General features: G+C 38.3%; 1 protein-coding gene and 1 long non-coding RNA gene across 4 annotated transcripts in view; one reads left to right on the top strand and one right to left on the bottom strand.

Annotated features, from left to right (window-relative positions):
• The window catches only part of LOC103788385 (uncharacterized), a 42,332-nt gene extending 26,229 nt beyond the window's left edge, over positions 1 to 16,103 (top strand). Inside the window, exons 4-6 of the long non-coding RNA XR_001907446.5 lie at positions 12,792 to 12,921; positions 13,531 to 13,626; positions 14,419 to 16,103. This is a non-coding gene — a long non-coding RNA (uncharacterized LOC103788385). The remainder of the gene's footprint in view (positions 1 to 12,791; positions 12,922 to 13,530; positions 13,627 to 14,418) is intronic.
• Positions 1 to 27,541, bottom strand: part of IGSF11 (immunoglobulin superfamily member 11) — a 206,519-nt gene that overhangs the window by 162,719 nt on the left and 16,259 nt on the right. For all 3 annotated transcript variants that reach the window (XM_035274116.3, XM_035274118.3, XM_054246070.2), the window contains exon 2: positions 19,122 to 19,183. In XM_035274116.3, coding sequence (XP_035130007.1) covers positions 19,122 to 19,170 — 49 coding nt within the window. In that variant the 5' untranslated portion in view covers positions 19,171 to 19,183. The remainder of the gene's footprint in view (positions 1 to 19,121; positions 19,184 to 27,541) is intronic.

Raw genomic sequence — 27,541 nt, 5'->3', positions numbered from 1 at the left:
CTGAAAACTTCATTTTAAAAATTTAATAATACAATTAGAAGTGTTAACTGCAGAATAGAGCAAGCTGAGGAAAGGATCTCAGAGCTTAAAGACCACTTCTGTTAGCAGCGGAGGGTGTCCAGGTTCTTGGAGTCTTGAACAAAGAACTGGACAGAAAGTATAAAAAAGCAAGGAAGGAATTAAGGGTTTTGTTTTGTTTTGTTTTTTTGAGACGGAGTTTCGCTCTTGTTACCCAGGCTGGAGTGCATAGGTGCGATCTCAGTTCACCGCAACCTCCGCCTCCTGGGTTCAGGCAATTCTTCCTCCTCAGCCTCCCGAGTAGCTGGGACTACAGGCATGTGCCACCATGCTCAGCTAATTTTTGTATTTTTAGTAGAGATGGGGTTTCACCATGTTGACCAGGATGGTCTCTTCTCTTGACCTCATGATCCACCCGCCTTGGCCTCCCAAAGTGCTGGAATTATAGGTGTGAGCCACTGCACCCGGCCAGGAATGAAGGGTTTTATTGAAAATGAAAGTACACTCCACAGTGTGGGAGCAGGCCTGAGCATAGGGGCTCAAAGGCCCTGTTACAGAGTTTTTGTGAGTTTAAATACCCTCTACTTAGGGTACGCCCTATGTAAATGAGGAGGATGAAGTAATGTTACAGTTACAAAGTCATTTACGACCTATGCCCTATGGAGAGGCTATTTCCTATTATAGGTGAAGTGTGAATTAGCCTTATGTTCCTTGCCTTCAGACCCTATTTTCCTGCCTCAGTTCTTTGAATCGGTTCAGTCAGACAAAAATAAAGAACTTTTTAAAAAATGAACAAAATCTCTGAGAAACAAGGGATTATGTAGAGTCTAAATCTATGACTCACTGACATTCCTAAGAGAGAAGGAGAGAGAATAAGTAACTTGGAAAACATATTTGAGGATTCAATCCACAGGAATTTCTGTAATCTTGCTAGACAGGTTGACATGCAAATATAGGAAATACAGAAAACCCTGGCCAGATACTATACAAGTCATCATCCCCAAGGAACAGCATCATCAGATTCAGCAAGGTCAACCCAAAAGAAAAGGTCCAAGTTGGAGGGGGAGGAAAAAAAAATCTTAAAGGTAGCTAAAGAGAAAGGTCAGAACACCTACAAGGGGAACCCCATCAGACTAGCAGCAGACCTCTCCACCAGAACTTAACAAGCCAGAAGAGATTGAGGGCCTATTTTCAGCACTCTTAAAGGAAAGAAATTCCAACTAAGAATTTCATATCTCACCAAACTAAGCTTAATAAGTGAAGAAGAAATAAAATTCTTCTAGGACAAGCAAATGTTGACAGAATATGTTTCAACAAGACAAGCCTTACAAGAAGTCTTTAAGGGAGTGCTCAACATGGAATCCAACACCTGCTACCACAAAAGCAAACTTAAGCACATAGCCCACAGGTACTATAAATCAACAATTCAGTCAAGTCTACTTAACAACCAGCTAACAATATGACGACAGGATCAAAATCACACATATCAACACTAACCTTAAATGTAAAGGGGCCAAATGCCCCACTTAAAGGACAAAAGAGGCAGGCTGAATAAAAAGAGAACACCCAACTATCTGTTGTTTTCAAGAGACATCTCTCACATGTAATAACACCCTCAGGCTCAAAGTAAAATCATGGAGTGAATCTACCATGCAAATGGAAAGCAAAAAACAACAGCTGGAGTTGCTATTCTTATATCAGATAAAACAGACTTTAAAGCAATAAAAATTAAGAAGGACAATGTGGAAAACTCTCCACAGTGTGGAGATTCCTTACAGAACTAAAAATAGATCTACTGTTTGATCCAGCAATCACACTAGTAGGTATCTACCCAGAGGAAAAGAAGTCATTGTATGAAAAAGATAGTTGCACGTGCATGTTTACAGCAGCACAATCTGCAACTGCAAAAACATGGAACTAGCCCAAATGCCCATCAATTGATCAACAAGTAGACAAAGAAAATGTTTTATATACATATATGTATACACATACCATGGAATACTACTCACCCATAAAAAAGGAATGAAATAATGATATACACAGCAACCTGCATAAAATTGAAGATTATGATTTTAAGTGAAGTAACTCAGAAATGGAAAACCAAACATCGTATGTTCTCATTCATACATGGGAACTAAACTATGAGGACTCAAGGGCATAAGAATGATGCACTGAACTTTGGGGACTCAGAAGAAAGGGAAGGGGATGGCAAGGGATAAAAGACTATACATTGGGTACAATGTACACTGCTTGGGTGATGGGTGTACCAAAAATCTCAGCAGTCACTACTCAAGAACTTACTTATGTAACCAAATGCCACCTGTTCCCCAAAAACCTATTGAAATAAAATAAATTTTAATAATTTATTAATAAATTAGGAAATGATTAAAAGGACAATGAAGGGCATTACATAATGATAAAGGGTACAATCTAACGATACCTTAACTATCCTAAATATACACACACCCAACATTGGAGCACCAAGATTCATAAAACAAGTTCTTCTTGGCATACAAAAAGACTTAGACAACTATACAATAATTGTGGGAGACTGCCACACCCCACTGACAATGTTAGATGAATCATTGAGGTAGAAAACTAACAAACTTTGGACTTAAACTTGACACTTGACCAATTGGATAGACATCTACTTGACCGAATAGACATCTACAGAATACTCCACCCAAGAACCACAGAATATACATCCTTCTCATCGGCACATGGAACATGTTCTAAGATTGACATATGCTCATAAAGCAAGTCTCAATAAATTCAAAAAAAATAATATCATACAAGAAATACTTTTGGACCAAGGTGACAAAATAAACCCAGAAGTCAATAGCAAGATCTCTCAAAACTATACAAATACGTGGAAATTAAACAACTTATTCCTAAATAACTTCTGGGTGAACACTGAAATTAAGGCAGGCATTTTTAAATTCCTTGAAATTAATGATAATAGACACACAGCTTATCAAAATCTCTAGTATGCAGCAATAAGAGGAAAGTTTTATAGCCCTAAATACCTTCATCAAGAAGTCAGAAAGATCTCATGTTAACAATCTAACTTTGCGCCTAAAGGCACTACAAAAAAAGAGTACAAACCAACACAAAAGCTAGCAGAAGAAAAGAAACAACTAAAATTTGAAAAGAACTTAATGAAATTGACATGCAGAAATCCATACAAAAGATCAATGGAACAAAAAGTTCTTCAAAAAATAAATAAGATTGATAGACTGCTAGCTAGATTAACAAAAAAAAAAAAGGAGAAGATCCAAATATGCACAATCAGAAATGGCAAAGACAGTATTATAACAGATCCCACAGAATACAAAAGATCCTCAGAGATTCCTATGAATAACTCTATGCACACAAATTAGAAAATTTAGAGGAAATGGATAAATCCCTGGAAGCACACAAACGCCTAAGATTGAATCAGGAAGAGACTGAAACTGTGAATAGACCAATAACAACTTCTAAAATTGCACCAATAATAAGGAATCTACCAACCATGAAAAGTCCTAAACCAGATGGATTCTACTGACATACAAAGAATAACTGATACCAATTCTGCTGAAACTTTTCAAAAAATCAAGTAGTAGGTGCTCCTCCCTGACTAATTCTCTGAAGCCAGCGTCAGCTTGATACAAAAATCTGGCAGACTCAATGAAAAGAGAAAACTTCATACCAATACCCCTAATTAATATGAATGCAAAAATCCTCAACAAAATATTAGCATACCAAATACAGCAGCACATCAAAAAGTTAATATACTACAATCAAATAGGCTTTATTCTTGGGATAGAAGGCTGGTTCAACATACACAAACCAATAAACAGAATCAGAATCCACATAAACAAATCAAAAGCAAAAACCATATGATCATCAAAATAGACATGGAAAAACCTTTCAATAAAATATAATATTCCTTCATGATAAAAACCCTCAACAGACAAGGCATCAGAGAAAACATACCTCAAAAAATAAAAGCTTTCTATGACAAACCCACTGCCAACATCATACTGAATGGGCAAAAGCTAGAAGCATTCTCCTTTAGAACTGGAACAAGACAAGGATGCCCACTCTCACCACTCCTGTACAACATAGTACTAGAAATCCTAGACAGAGCAATCAGACAGGAGAAAGGAATAAAAGGCATCAAAAGAGAAGACAAAGTCAAATCCTGTCTTTGCTAATGCTGTGATTCTATACCTGGAAAACACTGAAGACTACCAAAAGACTCCCAGACTGATAAACTAAATCAGTTAAGTCTCAAGATACAAAATCAGGATGGGCACAATGGCTCACACCTATAATCCCAGCACTTTAGGGGGTCAAGGCACCTGAGGTCAGGAGTTCAGGATCAGCCTGGCCAACATGGCAAAACCCTGTCTCTACTAAAAATACAAAAATTACCCAGGCCCAGTGGCACTTGCCTTTAGTCCCAGCTACTCGGGAGGCTGAGGCAGGATAATCACTTGAACCCAGGAAGCAGAGGTTACAATGAACTGAGATCATGCCACTGCACTCCAGCCTGGGCAACAGAGCCAGAGTCTATCTCAAAAGCATACAAACAAAAAAGGATACAAAATCAATGTATTAAAATCAATAGTATTTCTATATACCGACAATCTCCAGGTTGAGAGTGAAATAAAAACACATTTACAATAGCCATACAGAAAATGAAATACCTAGGAATACAGCTAACCAAGGAGGTGAAAAGAAACTACAAAGGAAAACTACAAATCACTGCTGAAAGAAAACAGAGATGACACGAATAAATGGAAAAACATTTCATGCTCATGAATTAGAAAAATCGACATTGTAAAAATGGCAATACTGCCCAAAACAATTTACAGATTCCAAGCTATTCCTATCAAACTACTGACATCACTCTTTGCATAATTAGAAAAAACTATTCTAAACTTCATATGGAACAACAAAAACAAAAAACCTATATAGCCAAAGCAACTCAAAAAAAGAACAAAGCTCAGGCATCACACTACCTGACTTCAAACTACACTATAAAGCCACAATAACCAAAACCATTTGGTTCTGGTACAGAAGCAGACATACAGACTAATAGAACAGAACAGACAACTCAGAAATAAAGCCACACACCTACAACCATCTAATCTTTGACGAGGTTGACAAAAACAAGCAATGGGAAAAGAATTCTCTATTTAATAAATTGTGCTCAAATAACTGGCTAGCCATATTCAGAAAATTAAAGCTTGATGCCTACCTTTTACCATATACAAAAATTAATTCAAAATGATCAAATATTTAAATGTAAGTCCTCAAACTATAAAAATCCTGGAAGACAACCTAGGAAATACTCTTCTTAAATCGGCCTTGGCAAAGAATTTTTGGCTAAGTTCCCAAAAGCAACTATAAAAACAAAAACAAAAATTGACAAGCAGGACCTAATTAATGAGCTTCTGCACCAACAAAGTAAACAGATGGCCTACAGAATGGAAAAAGATATTTGTAAATTCTGCATCTGACAAAGGTCTAATATCCGGAATCTACAAGGAACTTAACAAAAAAAAAAAACTATTTAAAAATGGACAAAGGACATGAATAGACACTTCTCAAAAGAAGACATACAAGCGGCCAATAAACATGAAAAAATGTTCAGCATCACTAGTCATCAGAGAAATGTCAATCAAAACAGCAATGAGATGCCATCTCACACCAGTCAGAAGGACTGTTATATTAAAAAGTCAAAAAACAACAGATTCTGGCAAGACTGAAGAGAGAAGGGAATGCTTCTACCCTGTTGATGGGAATGTAAATTAGTTCAACTACTGTGGAAAGCAATCTGAAGACTTCTCAAAGAACTTAAAAGAGAACTACTATTTGACCCAGCAATCCCATTACTGTGTATATAGCCAAAAGAACACAGATCCTTCTGCCAAAAAGACATACTCACTCGTATTGTTTATTGCTGTGCTATTCACAATAGCAAAGAAATGAAATCAACCCCAGGTGCCCATCAATGGTAGATGGGATTACACAAATGTGGTACATATACACCATGGAATACTAAAAAGAATGAAATAATATCCTTTGTAGCAACATAGATGGAGCTGGAGGCCATAATACTAAGCAAGTTAATGGAGGAAAAGAAAAATCAAATACTGCATGTTCTCAACTTATAACTGATAGCTAAACATTGAGCAAACATGGACATAAATATGGGAACAGACATTGAAGACTACTAGAGGAAGAAGTGAGTGGAAGCTTGGGTTGCCAAACATCCTATCAGATACTGTGATACTGTGCTGGTTACCTGGGTGATGGGATCCATATTCCAAACCTTAGCATCACACATTTCCATGTAACAAACCTGCGAATGTGCTCTCTGTATGTAAAATAAATATTGAATGTTTTTTAAAAAATAAAAATAAAAAATTTAAAAATAGAAAAAAGCTTACAGAGTAATAACATAAACAAAGAAAATGTTTTTATACAACTATACAATGTGCTTGTGTTTTTTTCTCTTTTTTGGTTTTGGTTTTGATTTTAGGTTTTGGGTAAGTTTTTGTTTGTTTGTTTCTATTTTTATATGAGACACAGTCTTACTCTGTCACCCAGGCTGCAGTGCAGTGTCGCAGTCTTGGCTCACTGCAACCTCCACCTCCTGGGTTCAAGCGCTTCACAAGCCTCAGACTTCTGAGTATGTGGGATTACAGGTCTGCGCCACCATGCCCTGTGTTTGCACTAAGTGTAAGCTAAGTGATATAAAGCAGTAAAAAGAATTAAATTGAAAAGTTTATGAAGTAAAAATATTACAGTAAGCTAACATTAAAGAAAAAAAATTAACAAATTTAGTGTAGCCCCAGTTGTGAACTTTCTTCCTTCCTTTCTTTTCTTTCTTTTCCTTCCCTACTTCCTTCCTTCCTCCTTTCCTTTCCCTTCCTTCCTTTTTCCTTTCTCTTTCCTTCCCCTCCCTCTCTCCCTCCCTTCCTTCCTTCCTCCCTTCCTTCTTCTTTTTCTCTCTTTCTTCCTTTTTCTTTCTTTCTTTCTTCTTTCCTTCTTTCTTTCTTGTCTCACTGTCACCCAGGCTGGAATGTAGTGGCGCAGTCTCAGCTCACTGCAACCTTAGCCTCCTGGGTTCAAGCAATGCTCCTTTCTCAGCCTCCCCATTAGCTGGGGTTACAGGCATGTGTCACCATGCCTGGCTAACTTTTGTATTTTTAGTAGAGATGGACTTTCTCCATGTTGGTCAGGCTGGTCTTGAACTCCTGACCTCAGATGATCCACTCATCTTGGCCTCCCAAAGTGCTGGGATTACAGGTGTGAGCTACCATACCCAGCCATGGACAGTGTTTCTAAAGTCTACAGCAGTGTATGGTAATGTTCTAGGTCTTCACTTTCACTCACTACTGACACACTAACTTACCTAGAGCAACTTCTAGTCCTGCAAGCTCCATACAGGTATACCATTTTCTAATCTTTATACCATGTTTTTGTTTTGCTTTTTCTATGTTTAGATACACTAATACTTACCATTTTGACACATTTGCCTACAGTACTCAGTACATGCTATTCAATTTTGTAGCACAGGAGCAAGAGCTAGGTGTTTAGTAGAGCTATACCATCTAGGTTTGTGTGAGCATATAGCCTAGGTGTATTGTAGACTATTACATGTGGGTTTCTGTAAGCACACTCTATGATGTTTAAACAATGACAAAATTGTCTAACAATGCATTTCTCAGAGAGTACCACTGTCATCAAGTAACAGATGACTGTACATTAAAATGTCAACACAAAAAAATAAAAATAAAAGAAATCAACACAAAGGTATATTTAAAATGTGAATAACAGAAAATGTCCTATCGAACAGTGTATACACTGTGATAACACTGTCACCCAGGCTGACACTAAAGACACTAAAGATTGCTGAGCTACCTCTGCCTGCAATGCCTATCTATGTCACCTTCAATCATTAGCACTGTATTTTTTTTGTACACTTCCCAGGGATTACACTACATCAGCTTCATGTCAATGGAATGAGCTCTGACTGACCCAAACACACTACCACGGAGAACTCCCTGAAGAAGCTGCTGGCCAGTCAATATGTGGGCTTCTGAGACCCCCCACTTTTTGTTTTTTTTTTACCAGACCATTAAACTTACTCTGGTTGAAAACACTTATTGGGAAAAATTTGTGACTGTAAATGACTATACCCAACCACATTTTAGGATGACAAATCTTTAATAACTACCAGGTATCTTCAATATCAATACTGAAAGCAAAGTATCCTCCACATTAATTAATCCTTATTAATTAATAATTAATTATATCATTATATCTATTATATTATATATTATATCATATCATATCATTAATTACTTCTATCAGTTAATCATAATTAATCAATCCACATTATCCTCCACATTAATTTGAGGCTTAGCAGCAGTTTATTTCCTTCTATGTTTCAGAAAGTTCACTAGATACTTTCATAAAGCTTTGACAGTCAAAAAGCCCAAGTTCCTTTTCCTCATGAGAGGTTTCTTTAGGGGTCTGACATCATCAGAGGTAAAGACAGATTCCTAATGCCAGCAAACAAATCATCTGCCTTTGAGCTTTTTCAGTGTAGGGTACATGGTTTATTCAACTCTCTGACTCTTGTTTCCAGCTCATACTGCGTGGCACAAATAGTAGGCTCCAAAGAAGGCTGAATTGAATATATGAATAATTTATCATGAGAAATATCCAAGAGCATTTATATATCTCAGCTAATCCATATGAGCACTTCTAAGGGAGAAATCCAATTAAGATCAGAAGATAGCCTAGATGCAATCATAAAATATGATCTTAAGAGATTTTAAGAGACGTTTTCGTAAAGGTAGGGTATCTTGGTAAATCACCTCATGAGGTATAACATACAGCAGAAATATACTGGCCAAGCTAATGATATTAATAGTACCACAAGGTATTCCTATAAATCGCAACATACTAATGGGTAGTCAGGAACCACTAATAGCCAGAAAACCTGTATAGTATTAGCATTTGTTTGTTGGGAAAGATAAAGAAGCAATTAGGCACCTTCTGACGGTTATAACAACAGAATCCTTTTATCAGTTCATTTCTTCCAGGAAGGAGATGATGAAAAAGAGGAGTGCTGGAGAAGGGTGGAACAAAGAAACTGCTGTGAGTGCAACCAAAATTCAGAATAGGAGAAAAGGAACCAGAATATCTACTCCAAAGTAGCATAGGTGGACAAAGCCAGAAAAATCTCAGAGAGCAAGTCTCTGTATTTTTAACACCACATAAAGGAAGGAGTCCTGTAACATTATGAAAACCTTTCCTGAAACTCACCCTATTCCAAAAGTTTATAAAACGTAATTTCACATTGATAAATCAGCTAAATAAAAATATCAAACTAAAAACTCCAACAAAATAGGTATTTGAAAATGACAATAAGAAGCTGAATCTTGATACATACACACTTTGGATGGCTCATGCTCATATCTGAGAATGTATAATCTTTGTTTTTTTTCTTCACACTAAGTACCATAGACTATAAAAAAATATGACACAAAGAGAATATACACCATGTTTCCAAGAATTGAACAATGAACCAAGTAGATATACAGGGAGTTAACAAGAGAGCTAAAACATTCACAGGGTAGCTTTGCCTGACTGTTATTTGACATGGTACAGGTGACCTTAGTGTCAGCCTAAAAATCCACATTCATTCTTCAAGTCTCCGCTAAAATATCAGTTTATTTTCTCAAGGCAGAGTATAGTCAGGGATTGTGAAGTGTCCAGGATTTTGCCCTACTTACAAGCTAACAAATTAACCTGTTACTGTTCGTGGATCCCGGCAGAAGACATGAGATTCCTAGACAGAGACCAAGGACTTCATTACTTACAGCAAAAGTAGTAGCCAAAGCTTCATGTTCATGCCAGTTCCTCACATCCTCCATGTATCACAGAAAAAACAACGTGAGTTAGGGACAGTGGCCTACACATGCAGTAGGTTGCCTTAGAGGAGAGAAACACTAAACTTGGAGATTCAGCACTTTTACAGTGAGCAGTAAGCAAGTTTATTCTTTGGGGGAAGAAATTACCTTATCGCTCAAGGTTGTATGCTGCAAACCCAACCCTGAGAATGGCTTAGGTAGAGATGAATCAGAAGCTTTCATTCTTAGTATACCCAGAAGGAGTATATGGGGATACTCAGGGCCCATGGAAAATTGCATCTTATAAACTTCTTTATTTTTATGTATCTTATATTGTGTTCTCACTATCCACTTACATGTCTTTCTTTTCAAGTATACTTAGAACTCCTTAAGGATGAAAACTGTTTTACTTATTTATTTATATTTAACTCCAGCAACTACCTAGCACATGTTTATTACTTAGTAGAAACTCTAAGAAAACAATGGATGTATTGAATTAACTCTATCATGGTTACAGTGACTTAGCTTTCAAGCATCTTCTTGATGGGACGGTACCTACTGGTGGGCATACTCATCCTCAAGGCTTTATTAACTGGTCTACCCCTTATGGCCCAGGCTTCTGGGCATACCCATGGAAGTGGGAAACATGGCTCTGATTTCAAGTAGAATATATATATACATATACATATGTAGAATATATATATTCAAGTAGAATATATATATTCATGCACATATATCCATATATACGTGTGTGTACATATATACATACACACACAGCCATATACATATATATGGCTGTAAATTCTTAAAATGGAATGCCATCTACATTAACAATAATACAGTCCAGAAATGACAAGGAATCTTCAAATGGAGAAAAGCAACTGAACTACACTACTTCATCCTGAGACTCTTTCCACACCTTTGAATCTTCTTGCAGATGACTAATGCCATCATCATATCTGCCTCCGGGTTGTGAAGTTGTGCTACTTTGCATTTAACTCTCTACCCCATGCTGTGAAAGTATACCTTTTCTGTTTGTCCAGTGGCCCACTGGGAAAAGACTAGAAATTCAAACATGCCTTAACTAAATGACAAGGCATATCAAAAGGGAAACAAACAGAGTAACACAGACCTTGATTGGTTTATGCAAATTATAACTACCTCTCTCTTGCAGACCCAATTTCATCTCTTGAAGACTTAGGCAAAGAGGGTGGCCAAGAGTTTCTAACTTTCAAGACACTGAGCTCTACTCCTTCAAATACATACAATCCCTTCTTCTGGACCAGAAGTTCCCATTTTGTTATAACAGCTCTTTTCTCATATTTTCAGCACCAAGTTTTTCTCATGCTGCCATCTCTATTATTCTCCATATCTCTCTTCCACTCTTAATATTTATTACACCAGTCCACCTAAACAACCCAGGAAAATCTCTCATTTTAAAGTCAGATGGTCAGTGAACTTCATTTCATATACCACCTTAATTTCCTTTTGCCATGTAACAGGACATTTACAAGCTCCAGGACTGGAATGCAGGTATCTTTGGGAGCCCCTATTTTGTCTACTATAATAGCTTTCTCAAAAAAAAAGTAAACAGGAAGTCGCTGTCAGAAGTTAGGAAATATTAGGGAGGAATGCATCATCTCCACTACTTCTGATATTTCCTTCCCTGGAGGAGCTCAGTAACTATAATTATGGCTTCTCTCTCTCACAGGAGATGAAGTGGTTTATCTTATTGGTAAACTTAGGAAGAGTAAATTGGGCATGCTTGGCTCAGAACCTCCCACTTTTCCTCTGGGGAGCAAACCACTTACAGAGAGCACACAATTCACTACTCCTCTGGGGACTCTACCCCAGCAAGCACAGGCTGGGGGTGAGGATCACCCCAAACCTGGCCTTCCTGGGGTGGGGAGATAGACAGCCTGCTAACTTGGGGACCTGGTATCATTTGGCTAACAAATCTAAAACCAAATCCTCCGATTTGGCCTCTATCAGTAAAAAGGGTGATATTTTGACCCCATCGCCCAACTCTTTTGCTTTATTCCTTACACTGTTTAAGAATCCAGGTACCTTCATTAAGACTCCATTACAAACCTCAAGAGAAAGCACTTACCATATGATGCTGTTTATTTTTCCAGGATGTCTCATTTCTCCAAACATGACTGGCTTTTTGGGGGACAAGGTCTTGCTCTGTCACCCAGGCTGGAGTGCAGTGGTGCGAACACAGCTTGCTGCAGCCTCAATCTCCCAAGTTCCAGTGATCCTCCCACCTCAGCCTCCCAAGTAGTAGCTAGGACCACAGACGTGCCACCACATTCGGCTAACGTTTTGTTTTGGTGTTGTTTTGTTTTTAGAGATACAGGCTTTTGACATGTTGCCCAAGCTGGCCTGCAACTCCTGGGCTCACACCTCAGCCTCCCAAAGTGCTGGGATTAAAGGTGTGAGTCACCACACCTAGCGAGCTTGGTTTTCTTTCTTTTTTTTTTTTCTTTTGAGACACAGTTTCGCTCTTGTTACCCAGGCTGGAGTGCAATGGCGCGATCTCGGCTCACCGCAAGCTCCGCCTCCTGGGTTCAGGCAATTCTCCTGCCTCAGCCTCTGGAGTAGCTGGGATTACAGGCATGCGCCACCATGCCCAGATAATTTTTTGTATTTTTAGTAGAGACGGGGTTTCACCATGTTGACCAGGATGGTCTCGATCTCTTGCCCTCATGATCCACCCACCTTGGCCTCCCAAAGTTCTGGGATTACAGGCGTGAGCCACCGCGCCCGGCCCACTCATTCTTATTTCTTAGAGTGTGACTACTACTCCATCGTCTTTAGTACAGAAATACTAAAACAATTTTTTTCATCAAACAGCGTTCTCTGCAGCAGGGATTATGTCTTATTCAGTTTTGTGCCCTCAAGAACAGCACAGGGCCTAGCACAATAGAGATTAACACGTTTGCTGTATGAATAAATGAAATGAGAAATGAAGTCAAAAACTAAGGTAAGAAAAATGTTCTGCCATAGAGCACAATTTGCTTTACTAAACTTAAAAGCCTTTACAGGGCTTAATTTCCAGTTAGCCAGAAAGTCAATAAAATACATTTTTTAGATTAATGGAAAAGGCATTTTGTGCAATTTAGCATTGGAAACTATATTTCAAAAGAAATCGCAAAGCGTTTCAACTAGTGCCTGATTCCATTATGAATATTTGCTGCCCTCTAGTGGAAGAAAATGTGAAGCACACAAAGGTGATGTTCTCAATTGACGGGTATATCTTTTTAAAAAATCAAAAATTTTCTACTCTATCTTAGATGTTTTCAAAAAAAAGTTTCAAAACTTGCATTATTATCTCAGGTAATAAATTCTTTGCATTCATAATCTAGTCCCTTTGGGAAATCAAATTAAGTATAATGTTTCGCTTTTTAAACTTTGCCCCAGATATAACAAATTGCAAAATAAATAGGATATGAAAACTGGGGGGGAAAAGTCACAGGTGCAGAATGACATTTGGAAGTACAACAAACCTCAAGGGTACTTTTGTTCCACTGTTACTTAAATGTTTGTGGATAATCCCTCTGGTGTCTAACCTCAGATTTTAATCCAATTTCAGATCACGGAAGTTCTGCAGAGGAGTCACAAAGAGTTCTCAATTCAATCCAGAAAATATTCTAAGTCCTGAGAAGGTGCAAAAATTGGGAAAGGGAAGGTTAGTATAGTATACCAAAATGAAAAACACAACATCTCTGCATGACGGAAGGGACATGGAGAGAATACCACTAAGTAAAATGGAAAGCAAACTGTGAGAACATGATTCTATTGGTGATACAAATTCAGAGACATGGGAACACAGGGAAAGAAAGCTTGCACTGAAAATGCTTTCTAAAGTAGAGGGTAGATGAACAAGCTCTTTAAGGATACTTAAATTGTAACAAAAGTAAGTTACTTCAAATAGATGGGAAAAGATGAACTACTACACATGAGTGGAAAAGTACAGCTTGGATTCTGGAAAAGATGACTAGTCAGATATGGCTGCCGTCGCAAGTGTATTTAGAAATCAAAACAGAAACAAGGGCTAGTTCAAACTCATGGAGGGCCTCGAATGCCATCAGGAAATCTGGACTTTGATCTATCTGCTTTCAAAAGTCATTGAAAATTTTACAAGAGGTTGCAAAAAGATCCACGGTTTTAGAAAGTAATATTTTGCTATATATTAGTCCCTTCTCATCCACTGGTGATAAGACCTGCAGTAGATGCGTGAAACTCTGGGTGGTACTGAACCCAATGTACACTGCATTTTCTCAGTCTGATAACTGAGACATCTATTAAGAAACTAACGAGTAGGCAGAGTGCACAGTGAGGATACTCTGGACAAAGGAATGATTCACATCCCGGGTAAGACAGACTGGGATGACATGAGATTTCATTATGCTACTCAGAGCTTTGTGCGACTTAAAACATAAATTGTTTATTTCTGGAATTTTTCATTTAACATTTTTAGAGTGCAATTGTGGGTAACTGAGACCGCAGAAGGGAAAACTATGGATAAAGAGAAACTTACCCTTAGAAGGTAAGTGGAAAAAGATAAAGCCTAAATTCAAGGAGATCACTTTGAAGGCCACTGACATCATCCAGAGAGGAAAACGTAAACCACAGCAACAGAGAAAAAGACACGGATGTAAGATGTTTGAGAAAGAGAACCAAAGTCACTCAACAGTGGATTGATGTGGAGTGTTCCTTAGAATAAGAGAATAAGGAAGTCTCAGGCTTTAAGTCTAGGCAGCTAGAAAGATTTTGAAGCCAGAGTGGCAGAGATCACAGAGATGAAGACAAGTTCTCATTAATTCCCATACATTGCCTACTTGCCACACATTGTTAAAGGACAAAATTGTTCTAGTGTTCACTGTTTATAAATGTTTTAGTTTATTATTTAAATAAAGAGTAGGGAGATCAAAAATATGTGATTTCATACCCCAACTTATTTAAATTTACAACAAAAATCCAAAAGTCACATAATGCCTCTATGTCTTAGGGTTTTCATTGGTAAAATAAAAGGGCTGGACCATGAGGAGTTTCTAAGGTCCATTTTAGATCTAAAGTTTATGATCTTGGGTCTTGTCACTAGTTAAGGATAAGTGCTATAAGTAATATCCAGGGGACGTCTGATAACCAGGTAGTCTAGTTTATGAAAGATATGGAAACTGTTCACAATTATGTAATATCTAAAGTAATGGAAGGGGATGAGATAGAATTCTATATAGAGAGATGAGGGATGAATGCTGAGAACAGATCCATGGAGAATCAGTATATCCTATCTTGTGGAATGCCACCTCTATCTATCCCGTTACCCAAACTAGAAGAAACATAGACGTCTTTGACTCCCTCCTCTTCCTTACTCTCATCATTCTAACACCAAATCCGACTGATAATACTTCCAGTCCATCCACTTCTTTCCATGCCACTGCCATTTGTCTAACACGGGCTATCATCATGTCTAATACAAATGATTTAAATAGCCTCTTTTTACAAATTAAATTTTTTAAAAATAAAAGTTATTTTTAAAAGTAAAGTGTATACATACATGGCACAAAAAAATGTTAAATTACCAAAAGGTATACAATAAAATGTATCCCTCCCACCCCTGAGCTGTACTGAATGGATATGCCATAATTATTTCACTGGTTCCAATTAATGGGCACATCCCTGATTCACAATCCTTGGCTTTTACAAATGTTGCAATAAACAACCTTTCATATACCTTATTTCTCACATTTGCAAATATATCTGTGGGCTAACCTAAGTGTAAAACGTATTTAATTCTCTATTTCATTGGATGGTATCTATTGACTCCATAGTATCAACAACGATTAAATAAATTAGTCTATTTCCATTTGATTTTCACTTCCTTCTTACTCCAGTACCTAATGTTAGTGAATTGTAAGATGTATCTTAGTACTTGTCTTTAAAGTTTTAAATATATTTACCTTCAATTATTTCATTTATATTTTAAATAATTTTGGCTTCTAATTATAAAAAGTGTTTACACTACCTCCCATTTTCCCCCCTTCCCATCTTTTGTTTGTTGTATTATTTCCACTTTGTCAGAGTTTATAAAATAAATTCCTAACTGTAATCCCCATGTTTATTTTTACCTTAATCACACATTAAATCATACTGGTACATCACTGCCACTGTTTTTGCCATAATTTCTCCATTTACCTGTGGTTGTTGAGGTTTTCCATCTGCTATAAAAATTCATGAAAGTTCTATTCTCTAGGTTTTTGCATAGTCAAAGATATCTGCTACCTTTTTACTAGAAGGATAACTTATCTGGAAATGCATTTCTGGATCCACACTTTCTCTCCTTGAGGAATTTTAAGCATTATTTCATTGTTTTCTAGCATTGATCGTTGCTGTGGAGAAGTCTGAGCCAGTCTGAATTTGTTTTCTTACATGCAATTAGGATTTTTTGCCTCGTTGCATAAAAGAGTCTTAATCTTTGAGGAATACTAATTTTGCTTGAATATAACATAAATGTTAACAATGTCGTGTCAAGTTTTCCTAGGATACCATTTCCATACATACATCCAAGACATTTTTTGTTTCTAGAAAATATTTTTGAATTATATATTTAAGTATTACATTTAGTCCATGGAATCTATACTCACTGTTTTATATTCGTCCTCCTATCTTTCCTATCAATTATTTTTGTCCCTAATACTTCTAAACTTTTGGCGAATTGTTTCTTTTTTTTCTTTTTTTTTTTTTTTTTTGGCATTTCTTCATTCCATCTTCTGCATCTCCAAAGTGTTTTAAGTTATATCTAGTTTTCTTTGGGCTTCTTCCAATGAGACCTTCATTCCTATTATGGTTTTTTTTTAATTCTCCATTTCTTCCCTGAGCTCATTTTTCAAGTCCCTCTGTGGTCTTAGTATGTCTTCTCTGAGCCCTTGGAGTTCTTTGTTTTGAGTTCATATTTAAGGAGTACATAATTAAGGTTTGTTAGTTTGTTTTATATTTTGATTCATGCTTGTCCAAAATTTTTATGTGATCTATGACAACTTTCTTTTCTGATAAGAGTTTTTCTTTCTCTGCTTGTTTTGGTGTCTACTGTTTTTTTCATTCTTTATTTTTTTGTACTTATATAGATCCTATGTTAATTACTCTTTGATTACTGCTCATGTTTGAATGTGATGAGTTTTTCTTATGATCATTATTGGCAGGAGATTTATAAGAGGAAGGAGGTAAGACCTTTCTTTCTGCTAAGCCAAGAATTTCTGGATTAGCAGAAATTCTTCCCAGTTAACAGTGACTTCCTAGTTAATATAACCCTGTGTCAACATTTTTGTTTTATTTTTTAACTTCTCCAAAGTCATCTAAAACCAGTTTCTATAGCGCTGAACCCAACACATAGTGTCTTTCCTCCACCCTGTACCACAAATAAAATAAAATGTAAAACTCATATATGGTCTATTAGTGTGATTTTTCCCTCCTTCCTACCAATCCTGCTTCTTACTGGTATTGACTTGAGTGGGCTAGAGAAGCTTCCACTACCACCTTCCCATTATTCCAAATAAGGAATTGTTGGGTATTTTCCCACTTTTGCTTGAGGTATACAGATGCAAGCAGTACCTCTCTGTATCTGCCTATACTCCTCTTCACCCATAACTGCTCTTGGTAATGCCCCCTCATATATTGTGATTAAGGTTTATAGGTTTCATCTAGTTTTTTTAAAACGATGAAGTTTACATTTCTGTTTTTTGTTCTTCTTACCTTGGGTTGATTTCTGAAAGAATAGGAGAACAGTACCATCTTTACTTAGTCATTTCAAAAATAGAAATTTCTGGCCAGGCGCAGTGGCTCATGCCTGTAATCCCAGCACACTGGGAGGCTGAGGCGGGCAGATCCTGAGATCAAGAGATCAAGACCATCCTGGCTAACATGGTGAATCCCATCTCTACTAAAAATACAAAAATTAGCTGGGCATTGTGAAGCATGCCAATAGCCCCAGCTACTCAAGAGACCAAGGCAGGAGAATCGCTTGAACCAAAGAGGCAGAGGTTGCAGTGAGCCGAGATTGTGGCACTGCACTCCAGCCTGGTGACAGAGATTCCATCTCAAAAAAAAAAGAAGAAGAAAAGAAAGAGAACAATAGAAATTTCTATAATAAGGTCATCTTAAAAGCCCCATTTCCAATCTCTTCCTTCAATTCATTTTTCTGAATTACAACCAGCGTGATCTAAAATGCAAGTCTAATTGTGTCAGTACCCTGCAAGAAATAATTTGATGACTCTCCATACTCTTGGAATAAAAGCCAAACATCTCTATACGTCCCCCATCTACCTCTCCTGCCTCATCTATTTTTACTCAGCTCCTTCATACTCAATATTACAGCATGTTGAATTTCTTCTAGTTATTCAAACTCCCCATAATCTGTTCTGCCTCCAAGCATGTAATATGCTCTCTCTTTGCATGGAATATACTTCTGACACTGATCACTCCCATTCACTCTTAAATCTTAATAACCCTTCGGCTCTCAGCGTAGTAATAATGAGCTTCCATTTTTTATTATTTACAAAACCACTGTGGTAAGCAATTTCTATGTATTAACTCATCTATTTTCATAGCTAGCCAATGAGGTGAGTGCTATTATTGTCCCTGTTTTGAATATAAGAAAACTGAAGCTTTAACAGGTTATGAAACTTGTATAAGGAAACAGAACTAGTAAATGTTGTAGCTGCAACTGAACTCCTGTACTCCAAAGGCCCTATAACAACAAACTGACTATACATTTTACATTATTTATGTCACTTCTCCTTACCCTTCAGCTTTGGGTTATGTGTTTCTTCTACAGGCATCAATAGCTGTTTATACTTCTCCTGTAATAGCTCTTAACACAGTGTGTTATAATTGCATTGCTTATTTTCTTATCAGACATACCCTCCAGCATATGAATTCTCAAGGTTAAGAATTCTGTCTTATTTCCTATTGTATCCACACTGCCTGACAAGTAGCAAGTGCTCAATAAATGTTTTTTGAAAGAAAAAATTATTTTTCCCAGGATTCAGAAATGGAAGATTTTTTTTTAGTAATAGGAGAATGTGAATAGAGGTTAGTATCACAAAAAGAACTTTTACTCACCCAGGCCATAAGAGATAACAACTACTAATAGTAATAAAACTTTTCCAGTGTCAAGTCACTCACCAGTTCTAGAAAAGCAGTTCCACCAGAGCAAAAGTTCCACCAGAGGCATTTATTATTCTTGCCTGAGAAAGGTGAGAACAGGGTAAGAGAGACTTTATGTCATGATAACATTATATACATTTCATGTTAAAAAAATTTTTTAAATAGTTTCTTTTAGGAAAACCTTCCTGGGTACAGGATTTGGAGCCATAACAAAATATTAGAATAGAACCCATTTCATCAGACCAACTAATCACACAGAAACTGTAATAGAAGAATGGATTAACTAAAGCTACCCCAATCTAAATATGTATGGGATTACCCACAGTTGTATCAAGATGGATCAGGGTAATAGGATAGATACTACTTTTCCATCATGGCTACCATCATCCAGAACCCTTGACTTTATCTCCTATATTACTCCTTGCAGTAGGTCCCCTGCATCAATTACAGCAAGTTATCAGAACAGTAACACACTCATCCAATTCTTGCTAGTAATTTTAAAACCTCCACTGACATCAATGGTGAGGAGTTTAACAAGTTACAAGCTCTTTCAGATTAGGAAACCACAAATACTTGAAGTCCTTCAGCTTGCAAGATGACATTTGCTGGTTTCTTTCCTCAGTCTGGATTAGCACTCCCAATGCCCATATCCAGGTCTTTCTCAATCTAGATTCCTTTGGCCTACCACCACAAAAAGATCTAAATTCTCTCTCACTTTTGCTGAGGTCCCTTTTTACCCTTTCCTACTCCAAAACTTAAATTATACTTCTTTTCTTTTTTATTCTTCCCTTGAACCCCAACCAACAAGCTTTCTGGATCTCTTTCCATAGAGAGGCAAAAAATTGGCTCACATTTATTTGTTGTATTACAAACGTATCTAATGCAAAATATATAGAGAGCCAAGAGATCATAGATTTAAGTTTCCAGGTTAAGAGGGATGTCTGCCATAATTCCCTGCATCCTCTTCATTTATTTATGGGATATGTGAGATATTTTGATACAGGCATACAATGTATAATAATCACATCGGGGTAAATGGAATATCCATCACCTCAAGCATTTGTTGTTTGTATTTCAAACAATCAATTTATACTTTTTAAGTTACTTTTAAAGATACAATTAAGTTATTATTGACTATAGTCATCCAGTTGTGGTATCAAATAGATCTTACTCATTCTTTCTACTTTTTGTACCCATTAACCATCCCCATTTCCCCCCAAACTTCCCACTACCCTTTCCAGCCTCTGGTAAGCATTTTTCTACACTTTGTGTCCATATGTTCAATTGTTTTCATTTCTAGCTCCCACAAATAATTTAGAAATTTGCTTTTCTGTGCCTGGTTTACTTCACTTGACATAATGACTTAAGTTCTATCCATGTTGTCAAAAATAACAGGACCTCATTCTTTATATGGCTGAATAATGAACACTCAGTGTATTAATCCATTCTTACATTGCTAAAAAGAATGACTGAGATTGGGTAATTTATAAAGAAAAGAAGTTTAGTTGGCTCACAGTTCTGCAGGCTATACAGAAAGCATGACTGAGGAAGCCTCAGGAAACTTACAATGATGACAGAAAGTGAAAGGGAAGCAGACATGTCCTATGGCTAGAGAAGAAGGAAGAGAGCAAAGGGGGAGGTGTTACACGCTTTTAAACAAACAGATCTCATGAGAACTCACTCACTACCATGAGAACAGCAAGAGGGAAGTCTACCCTCATGATCTAGTTACACCCCACCAGGCACCTCCTCCAACACTGGGGATTACAATTTGACATGAGATTTGAGTGGGAACAGAAAAGTCCTAACCTATAATCTTTGAATGAGCTGATTTAAGTACAAACTTCATCTCCCAAATAATATAGCAAGCCCCATGTCTATTAAACTCTTTCTCTGCTACAATTCATGGTCTTTCTTTATGCAGTGGGCAGGAAGAACCCCTCAGATGATTACACACGAAGGCCAAAAAACAACTGGAAAATATCTATTAAAAAAAAAGTACTGAATCTTGGTAAGATGGGGAGGGGGTTGAATTAGTATGTTTTCATGGTGCTGACAAAGACATAACTGAAACTGGGTAATTTATACAGGGAAAAGGGTTTAATGGATTTACAATTCCATGTGACTTGGGAAGCCTCACAATAATGAAGGAAGACAAGGAAGAACAAGTCACGTCTTACATGGACGGCAGTAAGCAAAGAAAGCTTGTGCAGGGAAACTTCTCTTTTCAAAACCATCAGATTTCCTGAGACTTATTCTGTATCACAAGAACAGCACAGGAAAGACATGCACCTTGATTCAATGATCGCTTACCAGGTCCCTCCCACAACATGTGGAAATTCAAGATGAGATTTGGGTGGGGGCACAGCCAAATCACATAATTCCACCCCTGGTTCCTCCAAAATCTCATGTCCACACATTTCAAAATCAATCACACCTTCCCAACAGTCCCCCAAAGTCTTAACTCATTCAGCGCTAATCCAAAGCCACAGTCCAAAGTCTCATATGAGACAAAGCAAGTCCCTTCCACCTATAAGCCTGTAAAATCAAAAGCAAGTTAGTTACTTCCTAGATACAATGAGGGTACAGAAATTGGGTAAATATAGCCATTCCAAATGAGAAAAATTGGCCAAAACAAAGGGGCTATAGGTCCCATGCAAGTCCAAAATCCAGCAGGGCAGTCAAATATTAAAGCTCCAAAATGATCTAGTTTGACTCCATGTCTCACATCTGGGTCACACTGATGAAAGAGGTGGGTTTGTATGGTCTTGGACAACTCTGCCTTTGTGACTCTGCATGGTATAGCCTCCTTTCCAGCTGTTTTCACAAGCTGGCATTGAATGTCTGTGGCTTTTCCAGGTGTACAGTGCAAATTCACTGTGGATCTGCCATTCTAAGGTCTGGAGGATGGTTACCCTCTTCTCACAGCCGCACTAGGCAGTTTCCTAGAAGGGACTCTGTGTGGGGGTTCTGACCCCACATTTCCTTTCTGTGCTATCCTAGCAGAGGTTCCCCATGAGGGCCCCACCCCTGCAGTAAAATTCTTCCTGGACATACAGGAATTTCCATATATCCTCTGAAATCTAGGTGAAGGTTCCCAAACCCTAATTCTTGACTTCTGTGCATTCGAAGGCTCAACACCACATGGAAGCTGCCAACGTGCTGGCACCCTCTGAAGTCATGGCCTGAGCTCTACATTCGTCCCTTTCAGTAATTGCTAGAGCAGCTGAGATACAGAGCTCCAAGTCCCTAGGCTGCACACAGCACAGGAACCCTGGACCCAGCCCACAGAACCATTTTTTCCTCCTAGGCCTCAGGCCTATAATGGGAGGAGCTGCTGCAAAGTTCTCTCATATGCCTTGGAGGCATTTTCCCTATTGTCTTGGTGATTAACATTCAGTTCCTCATTACTTATGCAGATTTCTGCAGCCAACTTGAATTTCTCCTCAGAAAATGGGATTTTCTTTTCTATCACATTGTCAGGCTGCGAATTTTCCAAACTTTATGCCCTGTTTCTCTTTTAAAATTGAATGACTTTAACAGAACCCAAGTCATCTCCTGAATGCTTTACTGCTTAGAAATTTCTCCTGCTTAAATAATCTCTCTCAAGTTTAAAGTTCCGCAAATCTCTAGGACAGGGCAAAATGACACCAGCCTCTTTGCTAAAACATAACAAAAGTCACCTTTGCTTCAGTTCCCAACAAGTTCCTTATCTCTATCTGAGACCACCTTAGCCTGGATTTCAGTGTCCATATCATTAACAGAATTGATTTTTGGTTAAAGTCATTCAATGAATCTCTAAAAGATTCCAAACTGTCCCACATTTTTCTGTCTTCTTCTGAGCCCTCCAAATTCTTCCAACCTCTGCCTGTTACCAAGTTCCAAAGTCACTTCCACATTTTCCGATATCTTTCCGAAGCAAGAGCTTGCGCAGGGAAACTTCCCTTTTTAAAACCATTAGATCTCATGAGACTTATTCGGTATCATGAAAACAGCACAGGAAATACCTGCCCCCATGATTCAATTACCTCCTACCAGGTCCCTCCCACAACACATGGGAATTCAAGAAGAGATTTGGTTGGGGACACAACCAAACAATATCAGGGCTGCCTGTGACACCTTAAACTTGGGTCCCATGACTCCACCCTCTCCAGCTTATGGGCAGAGGCCAAAATACAGCAACTTGACTGCTTTTGGAATTCCATTAAAAGAACCATCCCCAGAACACAGTCAATGTTTTATCTTAACATGCATCTCCCAGAAAAATCTCAATTCTCAGAGTATGGTGACTACCTCACTCTGGTTCTCCTCAGAACTCAGCTCAGCAGGTTGGGGAGGTGGGGATATTCTCAGGCAATTACCAAAACAATAGCAAGCTGCTGGCAACATTACAACTGCCTACGGCTATTATGTTAGTTGGGGCAAAGAGCCTGGCTAGGAATTTAAAACAAAATTCTTGAGAACTAGATTACAATAGGGAATTCTGAAAAGCTTCAACATATTACTGAAATCTAAGATTGTGCAAATGCCAAGGAAAAATCTGGCAAAGATGACATCAGTCATTTATCTCTGACTGGCCTTAAGGTCCTGTCCAAACAGGGAATAAAGCAGTCTTAAAGTGCCTGGAGGCTGAAGAACCCTTTGGCAAAGGATCAAAGACTACTGTCAAACATTTAAGAAAATCTAAACAACTATCAGTTAGCCACTAAATTATACTAATCCAAGAATGATCCCTAGAAAGCCAGGGCTTAAAAACAAAAATGATAACTTTAAAAAAAAAGCAGCAAAGAATTGTGGCCATACACTACAATATTACAAGGAATCAGTGAAATGGCTTCTTTATCTGGGGTATATACCCTGGGTCTTTGTCTAAGAATTCACGACACAGACACACATGAGAAGTAGTTTTAAAAGTGGAAAGTTTAACAGACAAAAAAAGAGAGAGAAAGAAAAGGCTTCCTCATGCTGAGAAAGCAGATCTCCCAAGAGAGGGTCTGTGGTTTGCAGTGGAATGCAATCAATTTTGTACAGAGGCTTAAGGAGGGGGTGATTGATTTATGTAGGGATCAGGGGATCAGTTTTACCAGGTTTGCCATCTATATAGCCTGTGAAAAGACTGGCCCTCCCACTATAAACTTTTATTATGCAAATGTGGCTTCTAACTGGCAGGTCACCATGTTACCTGTACATGTGGTTTTACCTGGAGGTTGCCATGACACTGGCACACATGGTGACAAGGAAAAGAGAGCAAGAGATGCCATATTGAATATACCTGGCTTCCAGGTAAAGCTGCTGGAATTTACATATAAAATCTCCTGGTTTACATATCTATGCCTTACTCTTCAGGCTGCTTTCTGTTACAGAAGAAATGGTTTGGGGCTGCTTTTTATTAAAGGAAAATTCTACTGAGAATTATTTTACCCTTTCTAACTGCCTAAAAATAATATCTGAACAACTCCTATATTATCAGGACCTATAGAATTAATACAGAAAAATCACACAGAAATAAGCGACAACAAGAAAAACCACAGCCAAAATGGCAATAATGAGAAACCTTACGAGGTGGAAGAATCTGATAGCAGAGTTGTTAAAATATATTTTCTAAAATGTCCAGCTTTCAACAAAAAACCATGACACTTATTAAAAAAAAAAAAAAAAAACAGGAAACTGCCACATGTACATTGAAAAAAGCAACTAAATGAAAATATCCATGAGGGGACCATTTTGGATTTAGTTGAAAAAGACATTAAATTAGCTACTATTAATGTGTCCAAAGAGGTAAAGGAACCATGAGTAAAAAGCTAATGGGAGTCAGGAGAATGTGTCAGCAAATAAATGATAGGAATAACAAGATAAAAAGTATTAACAGGAACCAAATAAAAATTCTGAAGCTGAGAAGTACAATAACTGAAATGAAAAATTTATTATAATATTTAAACAGCTGATTTGAGCAGGCAGAAGAAATAATTATCAAATTTAAAGATAGGTCAACTGATATCACTCAGTCTGAGGAGAAGAAAGAAAAGAGAATGAAAAGAAGAGGAGCAGAGAGCCTCAGAGCTCTTCAAAAAAAAAAAACCATCAAGTATACCGCATATACATAACAGAAGCCCAAGAAAAAGAGAAAAAAGAGAATGGGACAGAATGAAAATTTGTGACTAAAAACTCTAAATTGATAAATATACATGTGTCTATAAATCCAAGAAGCTCAATGAACTCCAAGTAGAATAAACTCAAAGAGGTTCCCACCCAGACATATTCTAGTCAAATGGAACAAAGTCAAACACAAGGAGAGAATCCCGAGGGTAGCAAGAGAAAAACAACTTACCATGTACAGGGATCCTCGACAATAGCTGACTTCTTATAAGAAACGGTGGGGGCCAGAAGACAGTGGGATAAGATCTTCAATGTGTTAAAAGAAAATGACAGTCAACTAAGAATTCTATGTCCAGAGACTCCCTCATTTAAAAATGAAGAAGAGAGGTGAAGCAAGATGCTGGAATAGAAGGTTGCACTAATTGTTTCCTCGTGTAGGAACATCAAATTTAGCAAGTATTTACACAAAAAAGTAGCTTCATGAAAACCAAAAATCAAGTAAGCCATCACATAGTACCTGATTTTAATTTCATGTTGCTGAAAGAGACACTGAAAAGGGCAGGAAAGACCATCTTGAATTGCTGATGTTACCCCTTCCCAAACCCCTGGCAGCAGCTGCATGGCATGGAAAATCTGTGCACTTGGGTAGAGAGAATGCAGCAATTGTAGGACTTTGCATTAAACTCAGTGCTGCCTTCTCACAGAAGAAAGCAGAACCCAACTGTATATAGCTGATGCCTGTCCACAAAGAAAGCATTTGGACTGGCCCTAGCCAGAGGGAAATGGCCAATCCCAACAGTTAGAACTTAAGTTCTAGAAACTCTTGCCACTGTGGGCTGAAATACACTGGGGCCCTAAATAAACTTGAAAGAAAGTCCAGGCCACAAGGACTACAACTTTCAGGTGAATCCTAGTGCTAAGCTGGGCTCAGAGCCAGTGAACTGGGGAAACACCAGACCTACTGATCATCAGCCAGGGCAACTAAGGGAATGCTTACATCGCCCCTCACCCAACTGCAGGCTGCAAAGCTCATAGCTTAAAAAAAAAAAACTCCATCCTTCCTCTTGGAAAGAAGAGAGGACTTCGTCTTGCATTTTGTGTACCAGCTCAGCCTCTAGGATGGGGCTCTGGTCAGAGTCATGAGATCCTAGCTCCCAGATGTTTCTATGCATACCCTAGGCCAGAAGTGAACCCACTGCCTTGAAGATCCCATCACTTGTTGACTAAAGAGCTCTTGGAAACTGAATAACCAGCAGTGACACCCAGATAGTACTCTGTGAGCCTTGAGTGAGACTCTAAACCATACTGGCTTCACGTGAGGCACAGCATATTCCCAGCTGTGGTAGCTATGGTGAGAGGCTCCATCTCCTTGAGAAAAGCAGAAGAAAAAGTAAAGGGACTTTGGCTTGCACCTTAGGTACCAGCTCAGCCACAATGGGGTAGAATACCAGGTGGGCTCTTAAGAATACTGATTCCAGGACTTGGTTCTTCAATGGCACTTCTGGAGCCATGCTGGGCCAGAGGGGAGCCCACCATTCTGAAGAGGGAGTCCCAGCCTGGTACCATTCACCACAAACTTCCTGAAGAGCCCTTGCACCTTAAGTGAATAATGATAGACGCTGGCAGTACTCCCTGTGGGCCTGTGGTGATAGTCGCCACAGGGTCAGGTCCATTTGCCTCTGTAAAGAATGGGGAAGAATGAAAATAATGGGAAGGACTGTATCTTGCTGTTTGAGTGCCACCTCAACAGAAGTATAAGAGAACACCAAGTAGATTTCTAAGGTTTTCGACTCCAGTTCCTGGCTCCTGGATGGCATCTTTGGACCCACCTGGCACCTAGGATAACTCACTGACCTGAAGACAAGAACTCAACCCTGACTAGCTTTGCCACCTGCTGATTGTACAGCCGTAGGGCCTTGAGCAAACATAAGCAGTAGCCAGGGAATGGTTACATCCTTAGATATAACCCAGTGCTGTGTTAGCTTTAAGTCTGACCCACTAAGCAGTCCCAGTGGTAGTGCCACAGGGGTGCCTGTGTCATCCCACTCCCAGCTTCAGGCAGCTCAGCACAGAGAGAAAGAGAGACTGTTTATTTGGGAGAAAGTGAGAGAAGAAAACAAGAGTCTCTACCTGGTAATCCAGAGAATCCTTCTTGATGTTATCCAAGACTGCCGAGGTAAAATCTCTATGAATCTACAAGAACCACAATGTTACTGGGCTCGAGGTGCCCCCTAATGCAGATCTTGTATCTTGGATCACAATACCCAAGTCCTTTTGATTACAGGGAAAACCTTTCTAAAAAGGGTGGGTTCAATAAGCCCAGACCATGAAGACTATGATAA

This window comes from Callithrix jacchus, chromosome 15 (assembly GCF_049354715.1).
Source record: "Callithrix jacchus isolate 240 chromosome 15, calJac240_pri, whole genome shotgun sequence".
NCBI classification, from domain to species: domain Eukaryota; kingdom Metazoa; phylum Chordata; class Mammalia; order Primates; family Cebidae; genus Callithrix; species Callithrix jacchus.
Note: the sequence above shows the minus strand (reverse complement) of the source record. Positions and strands in the feature narration are given on the sequence as shown.